The 12555-nt window shown below is 38.3% G+C and overlaps 1 protein-coding gene across 1 annotated transcript in view; it reads left to right on the top strand.

Moving 5' to 3' along the window:
• Window positions 1-9366, top strand: part of LOC115283403 (diacylglycerol kinase beta-like) — a 191029-nt gene extending 181663 nt beyond the window's left edge. Inside the window, exon 5 of the mRNA XM_029929657.1 lies at window positions 5694-9366. Within this exon, the coding sequence (XP_029785517.1) occupies window positions 5694-5801 (108 nt within the window). The 3' untranslated portion in view covers window positions 5802-9366. The remainder of the gene's footprint in view (window positions 1-5693) is intronic.
• Window positions 9367-12555: the final 3189 nt, after the last annotated feature.

Below are 12555 nucleotides of genomic sequence, written 5' to 3'. Positions count from 1 at the left end.
TTCCTTGCGAATTTAGATACCTTTTATTTCTTTTTCTTGCCCAGTTGCTCCACTTAGGACTTCTAACACTTTGTTGAATGAAAGCAGGGGTAGTGGGCATCCTTGTCTTATTCTTGATCTTGGAGGAAAGCTTTCAGCTTTTTACTATGAGTTGAGGTAAGCTGTGGGCTTGTCATATGTGGCATCCATTATGTTGAGGTATGTTCCTTTTATATCCAAGTAGTTGGCAGTTTTTATTAGAAATGGATCTTGAATTTTGTCAAATGCCTTTCTGTATCTATTGAAATAATTACACGCTAATCATTTTGTTCATGTGATGCATCACATTGATTCATTTGCAGATGTTGAGCCACCCTTGCATTCCTGAATCCCACTTGATCACAGTGTATGATCTTTTCAATATAGTATTGAATGGAGTTTGTTAACATTTGGGTAAGGATTTTGTGTCTCTGTGCTCATCAGGGATATCTGCCTATAATTTGTGTGTGTGGTGTCTTTATTTGGTTTTGGTATCAGGGTAATGCTAGCTTCGTAAAATAAATTTGGAGGTGTTCCCTTCTATTCAGCTTTTGGAAGAGTTTAAGAAACAGGGATATTAAATCTTTAAATATTTAGTAGACTTCACCAGTGTAGCCACCTGTCTCTTGAACCTTTGTGATTTTCTAAACCACATATTTGTTCTGGTATCTCTCCATTATTGAATGTTTGCCAAGACCTCTCAGCTGTCCAAGAGGAGGAATCTCATTTAGCCTCTTCTTTCAGGAAACAGCTTGTAGAGGATTCAGATATTTACATGGGGCCACATATGTAATCCTTGCTGGTCTGCAGACCAGGAGATCTGGAGGTGTCCCTGGGTGACAGTTGCACGACTGGGGTTTCAGATAAGTGTAGAAGCTCCTTTCTGGGAAGTTTTATGGAGCTGTAGCAAGGCCAAGATAGTGCTCAAAGATGGTATCTTCCCACTTATGTTCCCTGGGAGTGCTCCCTCGCCTCTAGATGTAGGACTTTTCCCTGGAAGACTAGGGTTGTGTTTCAGTCTGCTGTCTGTGCAGTGCTCTGGAGATGGTGGACTGCCAAGAACTGTCTTTCCAATTGTCACAGTGCTATGGAGCTCTGGAATACCAAGCCTTCTGGCCACCAGGGCCAGGTGTGCAAAAGGTGTCCAAATGTGTGGATTGTGCGTGCCCACTTGATTTTACAGGCTAGAGAGTCCCATGTCTGTGCATGCATACGAGTTTGAGGCTGGGAATGGGAGAATGCTTGGATCACTCATACTCAGCAGCCCCAGCCTGAGGGCAGGGAAGTGTTGTACTCACCCTCCTCCCAGACTTCAACTAGTAAGCAGGAGGACTCCATGACCATTCGTGCTGGCCCACCCCATTCAGGGAGAGGGGGAGCACTGTCACCACCAGTGCCCTCCTGCCTTACCAGGTGCCACAACCACTTGCCCCTGTCCATCTCAGTAAGGCAGCAGGAGGGTGCCATATCCAAGCTCATCCACCTGTGCTAGTATACTGTGTGGGAAAGTGCAACTGTGACATCTATTTTCCAATGCCTCTGTCTCCAGAGAGCATTTCAGCTGTCCCCTGGCCCTCCAGACAGTGTCCCTAGATCAGCAAATGAATTCCTCACATATAGTGTAGGTGCTGTTGTTCTGCTGGGTCTCGAGGCAAGGAAGACAGTGTGCAAGCCCTTCAAGAGGGGTATCTCAGTTTCCTTTACCTTTGGGAATCCCAAATGTCAATCCACTGGGTTTTCCAAGCCACACTTTCTGGGGTTTATCTCTCTGTGTTCAGACCCCAGGAGCTAGGGTACCCAATGTGGGCAACCAATCCCTGCTTCCTGCTTCTCCAGAAGCGCTTGCCTGGTGATATCCCTCCCTACTGTGTGGGGCTGTCCCGGGGGTGGGGCGTTTGCTACTCATCTCAGTGTGGTTCTTTTATCCTTTGTGGTGGAGAGCAGGTTATGTAATTTTCAGATATTTTTTCAGAGGGAAATGCTCCTTATGTGGTGGCAAACCTAGTATCTCCATGGTAGAAGGTAAGTTCAGGATCTTCCTCCATCACCATCCTGGGTGCCCTCTTCTCAGAAAGCTTGCTAAGCACTTTAGGTGGGTAGCCAGGACCTCCGGAGACTCCATATTGAACAAGGGGTTCAGATACCCTGAGGAAAAGAAACACTACTCTTTATCTTAAAGGGTAGGGAGAATATTCAGTGCTAGAGAACAGTGAACTAGGAAAGAAAATACCAATGAGTCACGCTAAATTTGCCTGGATAATGAGTCAGAAAAGACTTTGCTCTCTTCCCTCAATTTTAGTTGGGCTAAAAAAAGTCCTTTATAAAGAATATAAATGTCTAGTAGGACATGTATACCATTTTCTATTATGAGATATAAGTCCCCTATTCTATTGTATCATTTTTATGAAATGATACTTCAATTCTATACTCAACAGTAATACTTTTATGGGAATAGACTTTTGTTTAGGGCATCTGAATAACTTGTGTAAAACCCTTAACATAATGATCAGCAAACAGTAAAAGCTAAATCTTACTATTTTTTAATCTTGTTATCAGTCAATATTATAATTATGAAGTGAAACTCTCATACTATGCAAACTGATAATATAGTAGACACACACACACACACACACACACACACAGACACAAACTGCCTTGTAATCCTTGATCTGGTTTCAATGTGTGCATCTTTGTTTTGTATTGAATACTTCTAAAACTGAAACTGCAATCAAATTTTCTCCTGTTTATATTTTTAGAGGGGCCCAATCTCAACGTGTAACAGGAAGATAGGAGTAGAAAGAGTCACAGAACGATAAAAGTTGCTTTCTTGTACCACCGTTGCTTTGCAAAGGAAGAAGTAATAGGTAGCAGTGAAGAGTTTTTATAGGAAGGCCCTATTCTATTATTCACAATATCTATCTTGCGCTGTGAAAGCAGTGTTCTACCTTCAAGCAGCCATCCTGGCTTTTAGAAGCCCGTTGCCATTGTTTGAGTGCCCACAATTCTCTCTCAATTTTAAATTTCAGAATCTCTTCCTAACTAATTAAAGTCAAGTTGCAGAGTGCCTTGCTTACTTATAGCTGGTACTCAATAAATGTTTGACGTATTGAGAAACAGCCAAGAAGGAACTGCCTGATTGTTGAAAGATGGAAGCAGTCAAAGATTGCCAAATATTTGGCTCCTGTCTTCAGATTGCTGAAACTTAATATATTCTAAAGTCTTTGGGGATAAAATCTGCTCCTTACTCATTGTTTTCCTAGTAGATATCAGGCACTCGAAAAAATAAAAATAATAACACAAGAGTGAGGAATGTATATAAAACAAACATCTGAGTCTTTCTTCCAGTCCTTTAGAGGCTCTTTGTTTTATTTTATTTTTATTTTTTCAAGAAGACTCCACACCCAGCATCAAGCCCAACATGGGGCTTGAACTCACAACCCTGAGATCAGGACCTAAGCTGAGATCAACAGTTGGATGTTTAACTGACTGAGCCATCCACGTGCCCTTCAGAGGCCCTCTTAACCAGTTCTCTGGCACAGGCAAACTCAATTTAAACTAACTGTTCAGTCTCTAGAGCTTTCTGGAGACTACAGTTGGACTTTCAGTGGCCACACAAAGAACTCACCTGGGCCAGAAGTATTCCCATCCTTAATAGAGTACCTTTTGCTTCTGTTCAAATATAAAGACATTTAATTATCCAATGGGATAACATATTAAAGAGCTTAGACATATAACAGGCATTTCATGAATGCTAGTTTCATTAATGTTCTCTCTCATAAGAGGAAACATAGCCAGTTGTGTTTTTCATTTCCATAAACAATAGACAATAAATAATATAGATTTTTTTTTATGGAAATAGTGTTAGATTAAAAAAGAGTTGTATACGTAGACCATAGGAATGATCAAACAACCAAAAGGAAGGGTTTTAGATAATTTTAAAAATAAGACTGGCCAATATCCTGCTTGTTAAATTTTTTTTCCCCACTTGACTAGAATTTCTTGAAAGCAAAGATTGTACGTTGTTCACTAAAAGTTCCTGGCATAGTGTCTGAAGCATAGTAGGGGCACAATAAAGCTTATAAAATGAATAAATGAATGAATAATGTTGTATTGGATACTGTATAAAGGTAAAGTTCAGGGAGATTTAAAAATCAATGACATAATCTAAAACTGAATTATTAAGAGAGAAAACCTGGTAGAGATCTTTTTCAATCTACATAGATGTGTGCAGTCTGGGATCTTAACTATCTGGCTATCAATTCCATAGTTCAGAAGATAACAAAAATAAAATAAAATCATATATCCAGAGAGTTTGGGGCTGACTTAGCCTACTGGCCTTTTACAGACGCAATTTATTTTTACAGTAAAGAGAAGAACACTGAATCTTCCCAGAATAACCTGATTCCAACAGACTTAAATAAAGTTGTTCATTTTTCCGGGTTTTTGACATACTTCTGTCTTTCTAGACTGTGAAATGAATCTCCGTTTCCCAAAAGCCCCAATGCTGATTTTAATGATCTTGTCCACGTGATGTACATTTTTTTTTTGTTTTATTGCTCTTAGTGAATGACAAGTGAAGGATATTCATTTTAACTTGAAAATGTCAGGGATGCACTTTAAGAGATATATTTTTGCAGCTTTTAATGAGGTGGTGTTTCTTTTTGAAAGAAATACTCATCTCTGATGCGGGTGCTGTGCAGGTGACAACTGATATTTAATAAGCGATGGTTCTTGTATTAGTCACAGTTCTCTAAAGAAAATGTCTCCGATTGCTTTTGAAAAACTCTTAGCGTCACTAGCCCAAAGGCAAGATGTGACCTTTTTATTACATAATGAGAATCATTTATTATCTTACAATGTATCTTAAAGTCACAGACAAAATGCCACTTTGATAATTGCTTTCAATTAGCTTTGAGCATAGCATATATTCATAAAATGTCTTCTCTAATTTAGACTTGAATTAGAGAAAATTGCAGACATAATCTACTTTAAGGTTGTCTCATTTAAGGTGATTCGTAGTTTTATATCAAAGAAATCAAAACGAGTAGCTTTAGAACGGTCTCTCAAAGTGTTTGAAGCAGGCTTTTCAATATTTGATTCTATTCTATTACCAATTAATTAACAAATTAGAAAGCTAGTTCATCATTTCTGACCTTTTATGCACGTTAACTTTTGACTTTCATTCCTAATGATTGTTTTGAAATTAAACCTTGCAGTTCGTGTTGAAAGAGAGAAACAATCTGATTAGCAAGATAAATAAGGCTTGCCTTCATACCCTGCGCATCTTGATGTTGGGCTGTATGTAACTGGGCTTCTGAATGCTGTCATTATACAACCTTTCCCACTTGAAATGGTCAGTGAATTATACTGGAGAATCATGTCACTGAAACAAAGAGTTTTGGGGTGTAGCTACAAGTGAAGGCGAGGGTAACATGATATTTACAGTGTGATTTCGGTTAATTTTTATTTTTTGGTTACTACCCTGAGCACTGGAATCTGGTTTAAATACAGATTCTTATCTTGCTTAAAATTATTTTTGAAATAATAAAGACTCTGAAACTACATTTTATACTTGTGGTGTTCTGGTAACTCATGGAATATTATTAACCTTAACAGAGATTCTCTGAAAATGGTATTCTGTCCGGAGATTACTCTCTTTCTCTTTCTTTTCCTAGATAAAAATTACACACAAGAACCAAGCCCCAATGCTGATGGGTCCTCCTCCAAAAACCGGGCTCTTCTGCTCCCTCGTCAAAAGAACAAGAAACCGGAGCAAGGAATAAACCTGTCTCATTTTATTCTTAGAGATCTAATTAGCATAATTGGGCCATGGAAACTTATGCTGGAAATCTTTCAACCATTTCAGTTCTCTTGCTCATGCAAAATCATGGAATTGGTTAACAGTTTTTGTTAACGGGCTAATGTAAAATTCAGCTATTAGAAAATTTGTCTCTGTTTTTATAGGCATCTTTGCATGAAGAAGGCAAAAGTTTACATGAAGTGATACTGCATATTTTTGTTGCATGCATTCCCATAGATTTTTATGTCTCTCGTCCACCCCTCCCCCAATTTCCATTTACTAACCTGTGAGAGAAATCTTTGAAACATAAAAGGAAATATCATGGGAAATGTGATTCTCCGTGTGATTCCAGTTATTGATAAGCACTACTCAGTAATGCTACGATGATCATAACCGCAGATTGCTCTATTTTTCTTTTTTAGAATCAGTGCATCAATGATCTTTGAACTATGACTTGAAAAGAAAGTTTTAATTGGAAGATTTTATTAAATAGTTGTCTCTGATAACCTTGCTGTACCTAAATAGTTTTTCTTCAACATCTTAATGCTTCTGAGTGGAATTTAAAATACCAGGTATATAAAGTGTTCTTGTGCTAAAAAACTAGAAAGCGATTTTTATTTTGTTTCATTTTGTTTTTAATTCCAGAAAGAAGTTGAGACAGAAATAAGTTACTTGGCAGTAAAGTGTGATAACATGACAAGCCTTATTCCTTTCTGCATGTGGATCTAGAAGAAAATTCATAACCACACCAGTAACCAAATAGATATTTTAAACGATGTGCCTAGTATATACTATTTCCCACCAAAGATTCAGAGAAAGATGCTTGAGGGAAATGGGTTAATGCATAATTAATTAGCTTTGTGGAGAAAATTTATGGTTCTTATGATTAATTTTTTGATGACTTAAACTCTGGAAGAGAGTGAATTACCCATTAATTATAATTAAAATTCTCATCTTACATAGACAGTGGGTCGCACAACACAATCAAAGCTCAATTGCTGATTTCTTGCTTTTTTGGTCATTTATAAATATAGGTATCTGTAAGTTTTAATGGATCAGTTAAGTACACTTGAGAAGGTAAATGATCATATCAGTTTTGCTCTGGAATAAATTGATACGTGCAATGCTGTTAAGCTCATTGAAGCAAATCATGCATGCACTTAGCCCCCCTTCATCAACCTACACCACTCCCATCTCTGTGACATTTCAAATGTTTATTTGGAAATAATGACCCAGATCGTCGTTTACAGTGTTCATGGAATGGTTGGAGTCTCCATTTAAAGAAATTATGGCATAGAACTTTCCTTGGTGTTTCATTAAATCTGTGATATAAAATGAAATGCTTTTCTGAGCAGTTTGGGTATTGTCCATTCATATTGACCTGCATCCCATCTTTGCATGTTTTCTGTTTTTAAACATGCCATGAGGAAAACAAGTGCTTGAAATGCATGATTTATTAGTTTTTCTCTCCACTCTGCATTAAAGTACTAATGATTTATCAGTTCTGTTCTTCTATTGATTCGTTCATCTTTGAATAACAAATAGCATTTAGTGATTTTGTTGAACGCAATCCTGTGCATGGATCTATGGATTCCAAGTGAAATTGCTATAATTTTTGTTCTTTGGTTTGAAAACTCAACTGAATGCCGTCATATCAAATAGCTACTCTCAAGCAGTATTCTCTAATGGAAGATTATGTATAAAGCGTATTATTTTAGTGTTCCAGGAACATTAGATGGTAAATATCAATCAACAATAAGTTTAATTGCTTTGAAAATAAAAGCTTTTGAATAAAATTAAGACATAATTTAGCATTCCCAGGAAAATGATCATTACAATTGCAAATGTAGCACAGCAATCACTTACCCTAGTATAATAATAAAAAAAAAAAGTTATTTGGCAGAGCATAATCTGGAGCAAAAGAAAGCTCTCAAAACAGTAACAAATGCATTACTGACATGATATTGCATAACACACACATTGATTTTGTGTATCTATAGTTACAGGTAATAAATATTTTTACATAAATTGACAACGTTTTGTACAATCGGCAGGCAAGCTTTGTATCTGAACATATTCTAAAGCCACACATGATTTTATGTGCCGTACACATACAGTTATGTCTTGGCTACCTTTTTTAGTATGCAGTTTGAAGGCGGCAACCGTTCGTGAACCCTTAACAATCTGTGTGGAGGTGAACTGTTGAAGAGGTGGCGGCAGGAGGCAGTTCAAACAACCTGCCTGTCAGACTCCCAGAGTTCTCGGAAAGGGATGCAGCTTTACTTCCGGGGTAGCTCTATAGGTCTCATTAGTGCTAATAGTAGTTATATTTTCAGTTAGAATCCGTTGGTACAAATAATACATGTTCAAGCAGAAATCAAAGTTACTATCTTCAACTCATTTTCGAAAGATCCTGACGTGCTTGCCCTCCTAGTACACTACTCCTGGGGATTGGAAAGTAGTTTTAAAAGACCTACTTTGATGATTTTGAAATCAGAGAAGATAGTCTTTCCATTTTTATGACAGCTTCAGGTGAAGAATATATATTTTCAGGAAAATTCTAAACCGAAAGTTCTATGGTTTATTAAAATACTGAATAACAAATGTTAGCTTTTCAGGATGGAATTTGTTCTTGTATGTGTGTGGGTGAGTGCCTGAGGGGTTGAGTCAACCTCTTTTAAACAGATCAGACCTAGTAGTTTAGAGTTTTAAGTAGATGAAACTCTTCAGTAAAAATTAATATTGGGTTGGCAGGGGTCAGAGGAACAGGGGAAAAGAGGCATTTTGCTAAACAGTCCCGTACACTGAGGTGATAAACAGACATCCCCGAAGAAACCTGGATACCTATGCTTCCCATAGGAATGGAGACGTCTACGTGGACCCAGAAATTTTAAAGGACATAAATGTATTTTTCCACGCGCATCTGTATACCGTGTGTACTCGATGCAAAAAGTGCTGGTCAATTTATTGTGGAAGAAGACGATACCTTGTAGAAAGTGAAGAAAATAAACTTTTAACAGTTTTTTGTTTAGACTATTTATGTGATTATAGCCATAACAAAGCAGAAGGCTCAGATGTATAGTGTAGTCTACTGTGTCTACTGCAGATAGAAATGTAAATTTGATAAAGAACTAACAAATTGCCTATATGTTTCTGCATTTCTCTTTTTCTTTTTTCTAGGGGGATGGGAAATAATTGCAATTTTCAAGGAAGAATCTGTTTTGAATCCCAGGCTGTATTCTATTTGAAGGAGACGAAACTTTTAAATGGTTCCATGCCTTTTTGTGTCTGTTGTTTATTGATTATAAAAAAGGAAAATGTACCTTTCATGGCACATATAGCCCCCAAACGATTATTCAAATACAGTATGTATATTCTAAACTAAACGATGAAGCCCTTGTAATATATGTTGAGGATGTAAAATTTAAATAAATAAATAAACACGCAAAATCTACAGAAGAGCTTTTGTTTTCTGACAGGCAGACATTACCCCTTAAGTCTCCCAACTGAGTTCCATTCTGTTTAAATAAAGTTTGAAGAAACTCACATCTGAAGGATTCTGTACATCCTTATTGCATTTAAAAACAAAAAATTCATTTAATAACAGTGTCTTAATTATTTTTCAGAAAGTGTTATGTACAATATCCTGCTTTTTGAGATAAAAATGTTAACCACTCAGTTAAGTGTCATTCCTTCCTGCCATTTTGGCCAGATTTTGTCTGTATGTGAATTTGTCAAGCATTTGCCATCAGTCTGCCCTGCTCATATCCACTGGTGAATACCAGGCCTGCCACCCTGTCTTTTGTCAGACAGGAAGGAGTCTGGGCATCTGGCAACTGAATTCTGTGTCATTAAGAACTGTACCATTCTATTTTGTGCTGCTTTGGCCCAAAGCTGCCACAATATGTATCAATCCAGCAATTTCAGAGATCCCATGAGCACCAACAGACTGGATGATAGAGCCATCTGGTCTAAAAGATTAAGCCAGGGGTTCTGTGAGGGCTTACACTGAATTTTCTGGATGAAACTAACATCTAATTTTATTTTGTGTAACAGACTTCAACAGATCTCCATGGGCACTGACAAGGTAGGCACTTTCGCAAAGGTGTTGAAGCAGTAAAATGCTGCAATTCTTTGGGCTCCTTCTACCTGAGGTCAAGATTGGCTACCCAGGGTGTTCTAGGGTGCCCTGGTGGATGTGGTATCCCCAGATCTGGGACAGCACTCTGGGACTCTCCCTTGTGACTGACCAGGCTGCTACTTCCTCCTTTGGAATGGGCCGACGCCAGTAAGTTAAGTAGGAGGGAACTACAAGGTAAACCTGCTTCTGGGAGCTCTAAGAACGTTCTGAAGACAGAGGTGTGAAGTGTAATCTAGCTGCACATTTTACAGACTATAGGTCAGGGGAAAGTTAATCTCTATAAACCTCAGTTTTCTCATCTGTCCAATAGGGATAAACATAGAACCTATTTCAGGGTTGTTGTGAGGATTAAATGGAGATAATTTTCTATTAACAAATGGGCAGATCCTATTTTCTGGCTGCTTTGGAAATGAAATCCTCGGAGCATTAGCAGCAGCAGTATAATTCTCTTTGTCCTCACTTCCATCCTTCCTCTAGAATACCAACTCTAGTTTTCTACAAATTGATGATATTCCATGTTTTATATGATAAAGGTACAAAATTCTCAGGCAAACAAGCGCTTTCATGAGCTGGATCTTATCAACCTTTCCTATATCTGCTTTCCTTTTAACGCCAAGGGCAAACTTAGCTCTAGCTACATGGTTCTACCTGCATTTCACCAGATACGCCATGTTTTCATCACCATGCACTTTGGCATTATGCTCACTGGCTTATTCACTTGCTCAGGGGTTGGTTCACTTGTGTTTGGGAGGCTTTCTGAACTCACCCTGTCTAGAGGCTTTAGAGGGATTTTTGGTGATTATCTGTTGTGCTCTTTTAAGACTCAAGGTTTTGTTTTTGTTTTTTGTTTATTTTTTAATGTTTATTCAGTTTCTGAGAGAGAGAGAAAGATACAAAGCCTGAGCTGGGAAGGGGCAGAGAGAAAGGGAGTCAGAATCTGAAACAGGCTCCAGGCTCTGAGCTGTCAGTACAGAGCCCAATGCAGTGCTCGAACTCACAGACTGTGTGAACATGACCTGAGCCAAAGTCGAACACTTAACCGACAGGGCCACCCAGGTTCCCTTAAAGTTTTTTACTATGATTTTTAACTGGTTGCTTGTCTGATTCTCTCATTAAACTGGTGAGTCATTTGAAAGCCAGCCCTGGGGTCTAGTCACTGCTATTTCCCTGGGACCATCCCATATTAGATATCCAATAATTTTTGAATAAATAAATAAGAGATAGCTACCAAAACTACCAAGTTCCCATAATGTATGTATTACTTCTTTCAGAAGAAATTATACAAAAACTGATATTCAACAAATCATAAAAATAAGACCTTTGGTGCCTGGGTGGCTCGGTCGGTTAAGTATCTGACTCTTGATTTCAATTCAGGTCATGATCTGCTGGTTCAGTTTGTGAGTTCAAGCTCTGCATCACTGCAGAGCCTGCTTGGCGCTCTCTCCCTCTGCCCCTCCCCACGTAGCTCCTCTCTCTCTCTCCAAATAAATAAATAAACTTTAAAAAATCTTTTAAAAATATGACTGTATATTTTTCAGTTTCTTTTATTATGCCTTATAAACTTTGGCTGAATTAACTTACATTTCATTCTTATGTCCTTCTCACCTCTTGTACGATAGGCAACAGGAAATCATTTCCAACTTTTCAGTTAATTCAGCAGCCCATTCGGCATGCTTTCACTCACAGGTGGCTACCATTGGGCCAACGCAGGGCCTGCATGCCTGGTGAGGCAGGGAGCAGTGCCCAGCTGTGTTCTGTTCTCTAAGGAATGTGGGGAGATAGAATCCACAATAGCGGCCCCCAAAAGATGTCTACACTCTGATACTTAGAACCTTTGACTATGTCATGTCACATAGCAAGAGGGAATGAAGGTTACAGTTAGAATTAAGGATGGTAATCAGCTGACTCAGGGTGAGTAGCCCGATGGTCCAGGTGTGCTCAGTGTGATCTCAAGTGTCCTTTATAGTGGAAGAGAGAGGTGGAAGAGGTCAGCGTCAGAGAGAGCTTCAAACTGCCTCCTTTGAGGATGGTGGGAGGGACACTACAAGCCACAGAATGCAGAGCTAGGTGCTACAGAAGGTAAGAAAAAGAATTTTCCTCCAGAGCCTCCAGAAGGAACAAAAAGCCTTAATTTTACCCTAGTGAGAGCCGTTTTGGACTTTGGAGCTGGGGTACTAAGATGATAAATTTGTTTTTCAACCCACTAAATTAGTGGCAATTTGTTACAGCAACAATAGGAACCTAATATCAGGAGGTAGGAAGGTAGACTGTCCCTGTTCAGAGCTGTTGCTCAAACATTGATGCCTTTTAAAATAGAATAAAAGTGTCATTGCTTAATCCTTAATGTATTTGAATTGCTTAATCCTTACTTAAATGCATTTGAATTGCTAGAATCCAGTATACATGACTCACCTTTGACCCTACATAGATAAACTGATGAGGGGTAGAGAAAGGGAGAGAGATTTTATTTCCTAGTTCATTCGTTTTTGATTGATAGCACTCTAATAAGGGAAAAGAGAAAATATAAAGCCTCTGTTGTGATGAGATTTATTTTGGCGAAGACAACAACCTTAGTAATTTTTTCAGATTATATGTT

This window comes from Suricata suricatta, chromosome 2 (assembly GCF_006229205.1).
Source record: "Suricata suricatta isolate VVHF042 chromosome 2, meerkat_22Aug2017_6uvM2_HiC, whole genome shotgun sequence".
NCBI lineage: Eukaryota > Metazoa > Chordata > Mammalia > Carnivora > Herpestidae > Suricata > Suricata suricatta.
Note: the sequence above shows the minus strand (reverse complement) of the source record. Positions and strands in the feature narration are given on the sequence as shown.